Source organism: Schistocerca serialis, chromosome 10 (genome assembly GCF_023864345.2).
Source record: "Schistocerca serialis cubense isolate TAMUIC-IGC-003099 chromosome 10, iqSchSeri2.2, whole genome shotgun sequence".
Lineage (NCBI taxonomy): Eukaryota > Metazoa > Arthropoda > Insecta > Orthoptera > Acrididae > Schistocerca > Schistocerca serialis.
In genome coordinates this window covers 186,817,163-186,833,049 of record NC_064647.1, presented here as the reverse complement: position 1 = coordinate 186,833,049, position 15,887 = coordinate 186,817,163, and the positions used below count along the sequence as shown (strand labels likewise).

Sequence of the window (15,887 nt, the reverse complement as noted above, 5' to 3'; positions counted from 1 at the left end):
AAAGTGAAGAACATCACACTGGGCAACATGTCCAGCCTGGATGGTTCATCTCTCTGTCGCAGTTTGGCAGTGGTCATTTATGCAAAGAGATTACTTGTTAACTGTCATGTCTTGTAGAAAGTGGCAAAGTAATTGCAGCTAGTTTGTAAATCACATTTCTGCTTTCACAGGTAGCTCTGCCTTTGTTGGGGTAGGAGATGCCTGTCATGTAGGATCATGGTACGCGGTAATGGGAGGATACATTGGACAGGTCTTACATTTAGGTCTACTGCAGGGATATGAGCAGAACACCACAGGAGTGATTGAGGCTTTCAAGCCCCAGAGGAGATCCATCCGATCTGGGGCCAAGAACTAGCCGAGAGGGTGAGGGCGGGTTGGGGGTACAGGTTCGGGAGAGAATGTGGGGAACAGAACAAAGAGGGAAGACGGAAATTGGGCACTGATAACCTCATGGTTGAGTGCCCATAAGCTCCAAACCCACCCAAAATAGAAACTGCAGAAGAGAGAAGCAAAGCAGAGTCCAATCGGTAAACCCATGGGAACTATGTAGAAAAATTGTGAAAGTAAAAGAAATGTTGACTGGCATAACCAGCAAATTTTAACTCTTAAGAATAAATGTGCTGTCGGAGGGGAGGGGGGGGGGGGGGGGTCTGGCAAGATCCATGGGGCATTGAGTATGCAACAACTCTCAGATATGACGTACATTGTTCCTCATTTAACAACAAGATGTTTTGTGTACCTGCACCTAATTTTAATTTATTTTCATACTGAAAATATAAAGACTATTTTTATTTAAAAAAAAATTTGACTCAATATCTGTTAATTAACATTTCTACTTGTTAATGAATATAGATATGAAAAGGATAGAGTGATACTGACCGCACAGAGGAAGTGTTGAGTCATAGATAGACAAAATGACAAGACTAGTAAGCCTACAGCTGCTCAGTCCCAAGGTGTGTGTGTGTGTGTGTGTGTGTGTGTGTTTCTGCTTCCAAAGGAGGACTTTTCTGTCCGAAAGTTAAAAGTTTATCAGTCTTTTCACTGTGTCTGTCTGCAATTCAACACCTCCTCTATGTGGTGAGTAGCAATCCACCCTTTTCACCTTGTTGTTATTCCGTCCTGGAATGTCCATTGTTAGTTAATAAGTACGGAGTTTAAATAAAAATAAAAATGGTGTAACTCATGAGATTCAATCCAGCGGCTTCACAATTACAAGAGTTCTATGTTATTCTCTTAACTAATGACAATATGTTGGCACAATATGTAAATTTTGTACTTAACAGCACGCGGGACTCTTCTACTCTTCAAAGCCAATTTTTTCAAGTTTTTTACTTTTTGAAATGTACTGTACTGCTTTAGGAAATTGATGTCTGGGCACTGACCTTCAGATCCTACAAGTATGGAGAAAATTGAACAGGGCGGGCAGTCCTCTCTGTGAGGCCTCCCATCAACACCGCCTCAGATCGAAGGGCACCCACCTCCACCAAGGAAGAGTGTCGGCAGCCCTCGGGAGAGCAGCAGGCTGGCGCAGGTAGCGTAGGCCTCAGACGTGAGGTTGAAGGCACAGCCCACGGGGTCACCGTGCAGGCCGTCTGCACCACACTGGACGACTAGCGCATCCGGCTGGTAGGTGTCAAACACTTTCTCTGTCACCCTGCAGAAGGTGGGACGCAGCCAGCACTAACATTTCATCCAGACCTCATCTTTGAACATTGTAAATAAAAATAAAATTAATAAATATTAGAGAGAGGTCCTGCATTATTCCAATAGCAGCACTTTAAGAGTGCCTACCTGCTACACTTTACACTTTTTTGCCAAATATTTTGCTAATAACTTAAATCATTGATGGAGCAAAGGTCAGTTTGAACATCCTAGTGACTTACAGGACATGGTCTGGGTCTGCCGTCGCCTTCCTCTGACCTCTGAACTCACTTATCTGGCCAGATATAGGGAGATCTCCAGCTTGACCCAGAGCTGACAAAGCAATTAGTAACAAAAAAAAATCCTTGAACCAATTTAGGAATGAACCCAAAACTTTGAATCAAGTGCTCTCAATTAATGGTGTACCTTCAGCTGAATTGTCGATCCCATTCCTCCGTGGGATGTTCGACGACCGACTCAATCGTCTTCTTCAAGTGAATCGTCTTCTTCAAGTGCCGCGGGTCTAGCCGTTAAGTTTAGTGCCTGTCCAACTGACCAGACACTATTGAGTATTATCAGTGATCTAAGTCTCAGGTAGCTGTGTGTGTGTGACCACATTCTGTGGTAATGTAGGGGCACCACTTAAGAAAAGTTGATCAGACGCGTTAGGAACATCAGCATCACACCCGACTAAAGCAACATGGCAAATCGTGTTTGTTTGCCTCTGTGCACAGTCTCGAGTATAATTTTGAAACTTAAATATGATGAGATGACTATTGCAGTGAAAATGCCAAGTTTCTCAGGCAGAATGATTAGGCTGTAGATAGAAATAAAGATTTCGGAAACTTAATGAACTCGGGAAGGTGGGTTCAATTTGATCAGGGTCAGGAATCCGACAAGTTATTGAGATCTCCCCAAAATTAATACCCTGAGATGTATGTGTTTCACTGGTAAACAGTGTGGGTTCTGAAAGACAAATTACCATCAAAGGCTGCCTCGGGTGCCAATAATCAAACAGGACTACAGAAGTGTGACACCAACAATGCTTCACAGTTTGGTCAGAGTTAGGACAGCGAGTATACACAATGGCATCTGAAGAAGACAACATGCAGAAAAATGGAACTGACAACTTGGCTGAACACCAGAAAGTACAATTTCAATATGTTGTAAAAAGCTTACTCACTTAACTACCACTGGGTGAGGGGAGGCAAGGCAGCACAAAGAGGCAACATTAGATTCACAGTGGCAAGTTGGAGGGGGGGGGGGGGGGGAGGGGGGCACCTTCAGATCATCCATCCAACTGTCTAGAGTGGTTTACATAAAACCCTTAAGGCAAATGCTGTGATGGTTTCTTCGAAGGGGCTCATCCTCTATGTACCTTGTTAGCTGAAATTTGCCGAGAACTTCCTCAAAAATAAAGATAAGTCCATACCTCAATGACCTGTGCAAAGATCTGAAGTGTTGACACAATCGAAATGTCTCACCAGTTCAATGATAGCTCTTACAAAATTTTCAGTGTCCAAAAACAAACACTGCTGGTGATCTTTACATTTGAGCGATCAACATACCACTCGAAGTGAAATTTGTGTGTGTTTGGAACTTTTGCCAAACCACAGCTTCAGAGGGAAATCTAACGACTGGCTGGTGACTGTGGTGCCACTACTGGTAACAATATACCAATTAGGGAAAGTACAACTGAGATGTGATACAATGTTGAGGTTTTCCAGCATACTGGAGCTGCATAGTAATCTATGTGGTCAGTGCAGTCTACGGCACATGTTTAACTGAAGTATTTTTTGGAAAGGGGGGGCGGGGTGGTGGGTTAAGGAAATAATTCTTTTCTCCTCCAACTTTCATTAACAAAACACCTAAAGTACAGGGAATCAGTCAAAATGGAACATATGCCTATTTGACATTCTTTCCCCTCCCCCCTTAAATGACTATTTTTGTCACCTTCCCAAATACTGCTTTTATTGTTTTATTGCACAGAGTCCATCTACTGCTGTACAGTATGTGAAATATAAATTACTTTCATTTCATTGACTACCAACACAATTTCATTTATTTTAATGTTTTCTTTTTAAAACCGAAAAATCTAGACCTGCGATGCAAATAAGTAAAATGAAGTACTGACTACAGAAATAACAGACAACACAGTATTTCGACCAAGTATTAAAGCTCTTACTTCTGAAAAACATCACAGTAAGTGCTGTCGGATACACCTTCACGCAGAGGAACATTTACTGCATAGTAGCGGCCATTTGAAATGCCAATATCAGTAACGTCCCCACTGCAAGGGTATATGCCAGGCCCATGGTGGTGCAGCGAGAGCGTCATCACCCTGGATGTAGAGGCAAACGCGTTCTGCACGCCGTCACCTGCACAGAGCAACATCCATACAAAAGTGCCATTACTCTCAACACTGCTGTAAATCATTATTGGTATTAATGTATGGAGACTTTTTCCCCCAGAGCCAATATGCAGTGGTGGGAAATCCAGGGTGAAACATAAAACAATCTGGGGATATAGGTGGTCACCTTTCAAAGTTTCACAAACTACTGCTAGATGGCACTATTGAAATGTGACATTAATATTGCTTTCAAGTTTCTCGTTTGTTATTGTTACAACAAAAATAGCTCAGAAAATGACAGAGCAGTCTGTTTACAGTAAGCATTCAAACACAAGTGTTGCGAACACATTGATATGTCATCTGAAGATTATCACTTTTTAAGAATTTCGTAAAGGCCTATGTGAACAATGCCTCATATTGATTTGTTCAAATCTGGTAATAAATCACCTTAAAAAATGCCTATTTACAATCAGTTTGCAGTATTTCGTCCTGCAGACTTGTGGTGTTCCCAAAAGCAGTGATCCGTGTGCAACACGAACAGTCTGATCAGCACGAGTCTTGCTGTGAGACAGAGGTATACTTAGGACTATACAAGACTGCCAAATATTCCATTTTACATGAATATTCAGCAGTGAGAAATATTTGTTCTCAATGGAACTTCAAAAACAGGCTTTTGTAAATTTGTATAATGAAATGGCCAAAAAATTGAACCAAAGACATTACAAATCCTATGTACAACATCAAAAACAGAAGATGAAACTTGGGTTCATTTTTGCAAGCCAGGAACTAAGCAGTCACCTGTTTGGTGCTTTGAGATAAACCAGAACTGAAAAAGGGTTCATCTGCAAAGCACTTCTGCAGAAATGAGCAGTGATTTTTTTCAGTTACAACAATCGTGTCATGGCTGTTGCTTTAGAAAATCTAAGAATGTTTAATGATGAATGGTATACAACAATTTGTTTGGTACAGGTCATTCATAAAATCAGGAAACACAACCAAAATATAAAATCATTTATTCTATGGGAAAGCTAACCAATTCTTGCTCAGCATATAAAAAAACTATAGTCTGGCAAGAGAAAAATATGGAATTAATGTATTGTTGCCTGTAACCATGTGATTTATCATCTAATGACTTCTTTTTTTACTCCCTCATATAAAAAGCAAAAAGTACAGACAGCAATTTTCATCATTTCAAGAAACTGCCAAACGCTTCCAAAACTTTGTCTTGAGTTACTCACATCAGAGTAGAAAAAAGTCTCTCGAATTTGTTTTGTCACAAGTAAACGCGATTATGAGTTTTAAAAGGGAATATTTTGGGAAACAAAACAATTTGTACAGAAAAAAATACACTTAGAAAAGGAGAGGAGTTGCTGAGCAGCAAATAAGCACCAATAAAAGATGATAAACTAACATTTCAGAGAAAACACTGTTGACTCACTGTCAAAGACAGGTAGCTACAACATAGATGAGAGAATGTGTGTGTGTGTGTGTGTGTGTGTGTTCTCTCATCTATGTATAATAAGCTGTGGATCTGCCAGGCCAAAATGAAAATTTGATTAATCAATACACCAACAGTGGCTGAAGTTGAAGAGGAGTGGTGAGCATTAGTTTGTCATGTGGTACACCAGTAAATATCAAGATGGCCGCATGTCTAAACATTCTGGAAGGTTACTGGTTTATAGGAGAACAGTACCTAAATGAACTGGAAAACTGTGATGAATGTTAGGTCTAACACAATGAGTGACTCTATAGCAGTTAACAGTAGAGGAATGGTTTAAGTCAGCTGTTTCTGAGAAAGCCAAGCATCTATCTATCCATCCATCTATCTAGCTATCTTCAAGATTCAAACTGAGATTACTGGCAATACAACAGGAAAATTTTATTCCCGTATAAAAATTCATACTGCAGATGGTGGTACAATTTGTTATTGTACATTTGATTTAAGAGAAGTGAGGGTAGAAATACGTACATTTGGTCTGGATATCTACCAAATACTTTCAATATATGATCTCCAGAAATTCCTGGTCCTGATTCATGAGAACTCAGGATTTTTTGAGTACTTCAAAGTACTTGCCACGGCACTAGAAGATGAAAGGTATGATTAATATCCGATACTCACTGTGAGGTATAAAAAAACTGAATGCCTTTGGTTATCGTTACAACTTACAGAGATTAAGAAAATGCTGATTTTTGTTCCCATCAAAATTCATCTCAACTCATGGAACACATTCAATTACAATACATATATGTTGATCTACATAAATTGGTTTCAATTGAATTATTTAGTTCTTAAACTGAGCTACACCACTACTGCACAATGTGACTACCTTCACATTTATATCTTACAAACTGGACTAATTTTTGTGTGTGTGTGTGTGTGTGTGTGTGTGTGTGTGTGTGTGTGTGTGTGTGTGTGTGTGTGGGCGCGCGCGCTCGCACTGCACGCACAGTGTGTGTGTGTGTGTGTGGGGGGGGGGGGGGGAGGAGATTTGCAAACAGGTTGTTAACAGCATTTGTGGCTAGAGTACAATGTCTAAGGCAATGACAGAGTTGTCACTTATACAAATAATGCACAGAGCATGACCTAAGAATAAAAGTTATGAGGCTGCAGTCAAATGGGTGTCATATTAGAATGTTGATGCGAATGTTATTTATTTTGTAAATGTTGCTCTATTGGAATCTTCTGGACAGTAGTTACTGACAGAGTGAAAATTTAAGGATTTGTGTTAATGAAATACACTTCATAATGGAACTGGCGTGAGTTGTACATTTTGATACATAAAGGAGCAAACGACTTGATAATTAGCTCCAGTTTACCATCGAAATCTCTTATTCAGTGAGAAGTGCTCTCTCGCTATGCATGTATTCACCCCCCTTCCCCCCCAAAAAGTTTGATATTTAAACTATTGGCACTAGAGTAGTCTGTTCCATTGCTGCTGGCAGCACACATCAGCCTGCTGGCAGGCAGGTGTGGACATACGGGCTACCCGTCAGGTAGCCTGTCATTCCAGTACACGAATCGTTTAGCCATCCTGCTCATGGGAGTGTGGCAGGGGGGTGCACAGTCGCATACGTTACTGCCAGGCTGGTTGGGTGTCAGCTGTTTGCCCATGCCCAAGCTACAGCAGCCTACACTAAAATGTCAAATGGAAGCAGAGTTAATTTATATGAGCACGTAAGTAATCAATCGCAGTCACTTTAGTCTATGAGATTCGATTCTAAAAACTACTGGCCTAAGTAAAGATCACAGGCAATATACTGCCTAGCAGTAGTATGCGACATCTAGCAGAGCTGCTCGATGGATTGCAGGTCGACCTGCGAGTAGCTCCGACCTTCTTACTACTGTGCTTTTTAGCGTATCAAAAAGTATCTTACACGAAGAGGACTGCGCAAAAACTATGAGACTCTCTGAAAATACACAACACATTACTGGATACTACATTTCTCCACGTTTTTGAACTCACATTATGAGTGCTCAGTAAAGACACTGTTTGTGAGTGAGAGTCAAGCGTCAATATGGTAGCCAAATTCTTGCCGAACACATCCTGACATGTCATGGTCAATATCAGCAATCACATTAACCCTCAAGTGGCCATTTTTCATAACATAAGCAGGCACGCAGCACACTTTCTACACATGTAAGGAGTGGCTGTCTTTTATGTTACCAAGGTAAGTATGTATGAGCAAAATCATAGTTTAATCTTAGTTTAATTAAGGAATGATAAAATAAACTTACATAATATGAGCTATATCACTGTTTAAGTAAGCAATAATGAAATGAACCTTTATTATTCATTCACTCTGTTGCCACGGACAAGTGTTACCCCACAGTAATGACACACTCAAAGTTATAAACAGCACTGCTACAGGAGATCACAGCCAGCTGCTTAATATATTACCAATTATCTCTCAGACAGCTGCCCCATTGTGGGATTTTACTGCTAGCTCACAATCTGTATTATTTTCTTGCAGGGATCGTAATTTTTTCCCACCTAGCTCGCTGCGTATTTTATAGTACTACTGCTCACTTGGATGTATAACACAATTTATTACTGTGTTAACCAAAGCAATAATGAAGGAATACATACGGGCTCACAATTGTGAAACAACAATGGAATGGTGCAAAACAATTTTATTCGTGTCTGGCACACTTAAACATAGGTGCGTCCACTCGAGGGTTAATGATCCTTCCTAGCAACTCTTCCGAATTAAGTAGCAGTGGAGGCAGGAAGACACTATGTTCAACATAACTCCATAAGAAAAGTCACATGCAGTTAAGTCACGTTGTGACATAGAAAGTTGGAAATATTTTATCTTTTATAACTTCCACCCCTGATGATTAATAGTTATTATTCCCAATAATTATACTAATTATCATACTGTGGTGTGTTCTGTACATGTATCCAAATACTTGAAAACTTGAATTAGACTTTGCTCCACCTAAACCTATTATTCAGTAATTTACATTGTGCCAAGTCCAACAGTAAAACCAGTTTACACTTCACGCATGGTCAGCAGAAAAATACTAATAGCCGACTTTCTCACTACCTTACAACTTTGCCAACATCATGTCAGTTAATACACATTTGTGGAAGTATAACACCATTCATCATAAAGACTGGCATCCCAACTCTACAGACACATACTTTATTTTGCATGAAACTCATTTACTTATGAGGTAATAAACATTACAATTTCCATACCATTGTAATTTCTATTGCCAGTTTTGCCTCTGGGCTTGTTAGATGCTGAACTTTGACACACTTTCGTTGCTCTATTTTCTGGAATCAGGTGACACCCCCTCACTAATTAATATTTTGAATAACTTAGCATTATGTAGACTAATATTCCAAACAGGACATGCACTTGCAATTGAGTTACTCCTAATGAGTATCCATACAGTGATTTCATAATCTTTGCTCAGTTTTTAGATCTTATATTTTTAGCAAATCAAACATTTATCAATACTTAATAGTCCAATCTACATAACAAATTTTTTTAAATGACTGCACAATTTCCAAAATAACAATTTGTCTACATGCCAGTTTTTAGGTAGTCACATGTCACTCAAAAGTCAGTCAGTCTACACCCAGTCTCGGTCAAGCTAACAAGCGTGCAACATCTATGCTCTCAATAATTGTTCATGTCACAGGCATGCACAGTTTGTTCATGGAAATACATGTACCTGCACTCACAAAAAAATAGTAACATCATGGCCTAAAAACCTCCAAGTTATTTCGTAATTCAAATAAATCAGTATTTAGACTGAACTTTGCTGTAGTTGATAGGAGGTCTGAGCTATTATTGCCTGGTGAGCAAGTTACTGTTGAGTGTCATCAGTTTAATTAATGACTGAACTAAGAGAGTTATGGTAGTGTACCTTATTCTAAAAGATTACTACAAGACAATACTGTATGTGAACTGGGACGTTTTGTGCCACATTTGAGTACTTCATTTAATGAGTACCATTAATTACAGGACAGTGTTCATTAAGATTATTAATATTTGTTTTGATACTTTTGTGATTCATATGAGCAGTTCTGCTACTGATCTCTCATTCGAGTGTGCCGTCATGATTGTACATGCTAATATTTTCATGAAGTTGGAAAACTGGGCACAGTCCAAATAGAAACACTGTGAGGCTAATAAAATGTGCAGAAAATTGTGGTGGTGTGTAGATTTCTTTTTAACAAGCACCATCAAGTACTGAGTAAGATTTTCAGCTTCAACACAACAAATGGATGTGATACAGAGGCGGTGACAAAAATTAGATGAAACCAGTTTGGTGGTTTACAAGGTGACCATGGGGGCCACTGAAGAACAGGACTGTTACATTGGGAAGCAAGCCAATTTCATGGTAAGGTAGTTCAGCACTGAGCTAATCACAAATGTCTGAAAGAAAATACGGTGAAGCACTGTCTTGTTGCAAAATGGAGTCTCCAGCGTCTTGCTGTAACTGTGGCACAAGCCATTGCTACAGCATGTTCAAGTACATGAAACCAGTCACAGTTTTCTCCACAGAGACACAGGGTCTGTCAAATTTTGAAGAGGGTGTGCTGCAAAAGATATTAGCTTTAGGTGAATTACAAATGTGTTCTACAATCTTGTGTGGATGTTCTGTCTCAAAAAGGAACATTATCACAATACAGCTATCCAGAAACATCAAACTTGGTTTTGTCATTGAAAAAAAAATTATTGAAAAAAAAATTCCGTAAAAAAAAAATTGTCTCTTTCAGTAGCCACTGCAAGTCATTGCAAAATACAGAATGAAGCTCATTTTCCCAAGCAGTCAGTGCATGTAACAATGGTTTTACATGCAGAAGTTTGTGTTGAAGTGCCAGACGGTTGACTGCAGTACCTGCAGTTCCCTGCTGGTACGTGTCTTTTTTATTTCTTTGGGCTCCTGATGAACAATTTCCACACATACTCCACCTTATCTGCTGCTGATCCCACTTGGTCTCTTTTCTTTACACCACATAAGCAGCCAGTCTCACAGAACATGTTGCCACCCATGGAATGTTTTGTCTGTTGGAGCTGTTTTTAAGCCAAGAATACTGTAATTTATTGCTGAAAATGTACACATACATGTGGAGAACAAGGTACAATACAATCAGCAATACACAAGTGGCCTGCAGAGCCTTGCGGTCCACCCTGCTGCTGTTATTAGCAGGCCAGGTGGCCTCTAATGTCCAAATCACGTACGAACTTCACTCACAAACTATGAAGCAGTGAACACACAACACTGGTAGTTACAGCAGGAGCTCTTATGTGATAACTTGTATGAAACTGTCAGAATTGCCTCACATGTAGAAAATTCTAGGACACAAAATGTAAGCATCACTCCATAGGATACTACATTCTGACATGCCTGCCCCCTAGTGGTGTGATCTGCAACTACACTACAGTGCCTATTATAAATTGAAACTTGTTTACTGATATGTGTCATATTTCTGTTTGCATTGTAGCTTCTGCACAGTCATCTCTTTACACCTAGGAGGTACTTACAGACCCTCTTATGTTACACTGAGGTGACAGAAATCCGGGACTAACGAAATGCACAAATACAGATGACTGTAGCATCACATACACAAGGAATAAAAGGGCAGAGCTTTGGTGGAGCTGTCATCTGCACCCAGGTGATTGACATGAAAAATGTTTCGGACACTATTGTGACCCCATGGCGGGAATTAACAGACTTTGAATGCAAAAGGGTAGTCAGACTAGACACATGGTTCAGCCTATTTTGGAAATCTGTTCGGGAATTCAATACTTCAAGATCCACAGTGTCAAGAGTGCTGAGAATACCGAATTTCAGGAATTACCTCTCACTACGGCCTTCACTTAACGAATGAGAGCAGCAGCATTTGTGCAGAGTTCTCAATGCTAACAGACAAGCAACCCTGCGTGAAATAGCTGCAGAAATAAATGTGGGATGTACAACAAATGTATCCGTTAGAACAGTGCAGTAAAATTTGGTGTTAATGAACTACGGCAGCAGATCACCAACACAACTGCCTTTGCCAAGAGCATGACCATCTTTCCCAGGTTCATGACCATCTGTTGGACACTAGACAAATTTGAAAACTATGGCCTGGTCAAATGAATCCCCGTTTCAGCTGGTAAGAGCTTATGGTAGGGTTCAAGTGTGGCACAGACCTCACAAAGCCATGGACCCAAGTTGTCAACAAGGCACTATACAATTTGATGATGGCACCACAATGGTGTGGGCTGTTTTTACATAGAATGGACTGGGTCATCTGTTATCTCCAGCTACTTGGAGACCACTTGTAGCCATTCATGGACTTCATGTGCCCAAACAATGATGGAATTTTTATGGGTGACAATGCACCATGTCACCGGGCCACATTTGATCGCGATTGGTTTGGAGAACATTCTGGACACTTCTAGTGAACGGTTTGGCCACCCAAAACACCTGACATGAGTCTCATCAAACATTTACGGGACATAATCGAGAAGTCGGATTGTGCATCAAATTCTGCACTGGCAATACTTTCACAACTGCGGGCTGCTATAGATGCGGCACGGCTCATTTCTGCAGGGGACTTCCAACAACTTATTGAGTCCATGCCACGTCGAGTTGCTGCACTACACTGGGCAAAAGGAAGTCTGACATGATATTAGGAGGTATCTCATAACTTCTGTCACCTCAGTGAATGTGGAATCAAAAGACACTGGCCCAGACTGTGCTGGTTGGCAGTTTAAAATATCCTCACTGACTGTTCGACAAGAGAAGACGAGAGGTTTCAGCTGAAACGGTGCAGAAGTTCTGCCGCCAGGTAAACCACTCCATGACTGGCACTACTTAACAAGTACTAGCAGCTACCATAATTGTATGTATGTATACACAATAAGAAGATCTAGATGATACAAATTATAGGTTTACCATGATGAAGGTCCATGTCAACATATAGGATCCTTTGAAATTTTTTGCACATCTTCAGGATAGCCATGGCAATGTCATTCACATAACAGAACCCTTCTGCTCCATCTCTGCAATTTAAAAATTGAACAACTGTTTAGAGACATACAAGTGCCCTGCACCCATATAACTACAATATCGAACACATAATAACATGCTAAATGGAAAATTTTCTTGATGAAACTTGAAAAATTATGAGGGAGGATTACTGGCCACACTTATTTCAGCAGAATGTCAAAACTATCAAGAGACACATATAAATGTACATACACAATTCTATCTCATATATTAAAATGGGGGGAAACTAAAAGGAGAACAACTTATTGGCAGAGTTGTTACGGAGAATCTGCAACACAGCATGTATGTCAAGGACAACTGTAAACTAATAAAACAAGTAGATATGTGTCACAGTGTACCATTTACGCAATGGGACCACAATCGTTATCATCACGATCAGCAATTCCACATCCTTTAGTGAATAAAGCAGTCATGTTGACTATCATAGCTTTGTGGATAACGTCCTCCAGCCATACAATTTGTCACATAGCTGTGGATGTTTCCTCGTGTTGTTCAACAACCTCCCATAAGGTCTTCTGTTGCCTCTCGGATCCAGCAAATAAAATGCTAATGAGAATAACTAACAGAAGAATGAAAACAAAAATTGAGGATTTGTTGGATAATGATCAGTTTCCCTTTAGGGAAGGTACAGGATGCATGGGCATAATTCTGATGCTGGTTTTGATAATAGAAACAAGAATTCAGGAAAGTCAAGCCACGTTCACAGGATTTGTCTGTGTAGAAGAAGCATCTTACAACAAAGTGGTGCAAGGTGTTAATATATACTTACCGAACGAAAGTGCTGGCAGGTTGATAGACCCATCCTTCATGAAATCCTCCCCACTCCACCAAGAGTGTCTTTCCGCCGCCCACCTAACCTGCGTAACCTCTTAGTTCATCCCTATGAAATCCCCAAACCACCTTCCCTACCCTCAGGCTCCTACCCTTGTAACTGCCCCCGATGTAAAACCTGTCCCATGCACCCTCCCACCACCACCTACTCCAGTCCTGTAACCCGGAAGGTGTACACGATCAAAGGCAGAGCCACGTGTGAAAGCACCCACGTGATTTACCAACTGACCTGCCTACACTGTGAAGCTTTCTATGTGAGAATGACCAGCAACAAACTGTCCATTCGCATGAACAAACACAGGCACACAGTGTTTGTTGGTAATGAGGATCACCCTGTGGCTAAACATGCCTTGGTGCACGGCCAGCACATCTTGGCACAGTGTTACACCGTCCGGGTTATCTGGATACTTCCCACTAACACCAACCTGTCAGAACTCCGGAGACGGGAACTTGCCCTTCAGTATATCCTCTCTTCTCGTTATCCGCCAGGCCTCAATCTCTGCTAATTTCGATTTGCCGCCGCTCATACCTCACCTGTCTTTCAACAACATCTTTGCCTCTTTACTTCCGCCCGATTGACATCTCTGCCCAAACTCTTTGCCTTTACAAATGTCTGCTTGTGTCTGTATGTGTGGCTGGATATGTGCGTGTGTGCGAGTGTATACCTGTCCTTTTTTCCCCCTAAGGTAAGTCTTTCCGCTCCCGGGATTGGAATGACTCCTTACCCTCTCCCTTAAAACCCACTTCCTTTCGTCTTCCCCTCTCCTTCCCTCTTTCCTGATGAGGCAACAGTTTGTTGCGAAAGCTTGAATTTTTGAATGAAAGTGCTGGCAGGTCGACGGACACACAAACAAACACAAACATACACACAAAATTCAAGCTTTCGCAACCAATGGTTGCTTCATCAGGAAAGAGGGAAGGAGAGGGAAAGACGAAAGGATGTGGGTTTTAAGGGAGAGGGCAAGGAGTCACTCCAATCCCGGGAGCGGAGAGACTTACCTTAGGGGGAAAAAAGGACAGGTATATACACACACACACACACACACACACACACACACACACACACACACACACACACACACACACACACACACACACCCATCCGCACATACACAGACACAAGCAGACATTTGTAAAGGCAAAGAGTTTGGGCAGAGATGTCAGTCGAGGCGAAAGTACAGAGGCAGAGATGATGTTGAAAGACAGGTGAGGTATGAGCGGCGGCAAATTGAAATTAGCGGAGATTGAGGCCGAGCGGATAACGAGAAGAGAGGATATACTGAAGGGCAATTTCCCATCTCCGGAGTTCTGACAGGTTGGTGTTAGTGGGAAGTATCCAGATAACCCGGACGGTGTAACACTGTGCCAAGATGTGCTGGCCGTGCACCAAGGCATGTTTAGCCACAGGGTGATCCTCATTACCAACAAACACTGTCTGCCTGTGTCCATTCATGCGAATGGACAGTTTGTTGCTGGTCATTCTCACATAGAAAGCTTCACAGTGTACGCAGGTCAGTTGGTAAATGACGTGGGCGCTTTCACACGTGGCTCTGCCTTTGATCGTGTACACTTTCTGGGTGATTTACCAACTGACCTGCCTACACTGTGAAGCCTTCTATGTGGGAATGACCAGCAACAAACTGTCCATTTGCATGAACAAACACAGGCACACAGTGTTTGTTGGTAATGAGGATCACCCTGTGGCTAAACATGCCTTGGTGCACGGCCAGCACATCTTGGCACAGTGTTACACCGCCCGGGTTATCTGGATACTTCCCACTAACACCAACCTGTCAGAACTCCGGAGATGGGAACTTGCCCTTCAGTATATCCTCTCTTCTGGTTATCCACCAGGCCTCAATCTCCGCTAATTTCAATTTGCCGCCGCTCATACCTCACCTGTCTTTCAACATCATCTTTGCCTCTGTACTTCCGCCTCGACTGGCATCTCTGCCCAAACTCTTTGCCTTTACAAATGTCTGCTTGTGTCTGTGTATGTGCGGATGGATATGTGTGTGTGCGCGCGCGAGCGCGAGCACGAGTGTATACCTGTCCTTTTTTCCCCCTAAGGTAAGTCTCTCCGCTCCCGGGATTGGAGTGACTCCTTGCCCTCTCCCTGAAAACACACATCCTTTCGTCTTTCCCTCTCCTTCCCTCTTTCCTGATGAAGCAACTGTGGGTTGTGAAGCTTGATATTTGTGGTTTTTTTTTTATTGTGTCTATCTATCAGCACTTTCCCGTTTGGTAAGTCACAGCATCTTTTTTGAATAGATTTTTCCCATGTGGAATGTTTCTTTCTACTACATTCATATCATCGACTCTAATATCGAGTTGTAATCAAAAATTATAAGAGCTCATAATCCAATATTTTCAACATGAGGTCCCTTTTTGCTTCCTGTCTCACATTTACTTATTTGAGCAAGAGTCTAATATTCAAAATGTTTGAAACTTTATGTGCTAAAGTGCTCGAAATATTTCTAAAGTCATCCCACCACCCCACCAAGCAGTTCTGAGAAGTTTGTCACACTGTTTCAGGAAATTAATGTA

The 15,887-nt window shown here is 41.3% G+C and overlaps 1 protein-coding gene across 1 annotated transcript in view; it reads right to left on the bottom strand.

Moving 5' to 3' along the window:
• LOC126424887 (histone deacetylase 8-like) overlaps window positions 1–15,887 on the bottom strand; it is a 73,679-nt gene that overhangs the window by 27,296 nt on the left and 30,496 nt on the right. Inside the window, exons 4-6 of the mRNA XM_050087720.1 lie at window positions 12,396–12,502; window positions 3,827–4,019; window positions 1,479–1,654 (exon numbers count right to left, since the gene is read on the bottom strand). Of these exons, the coding sequence (XP_049943677.1) occupies window positions 1,479–1,654; window positions 3,827–4,019; window positions 12,396–12,502 (476 nt within the window). The remainder of the gene's footprint in view (window positions 1–1,478; window positions 1,655–3,826; window positions 4,020–12,395; window positions 12,503–15,887) is intronic.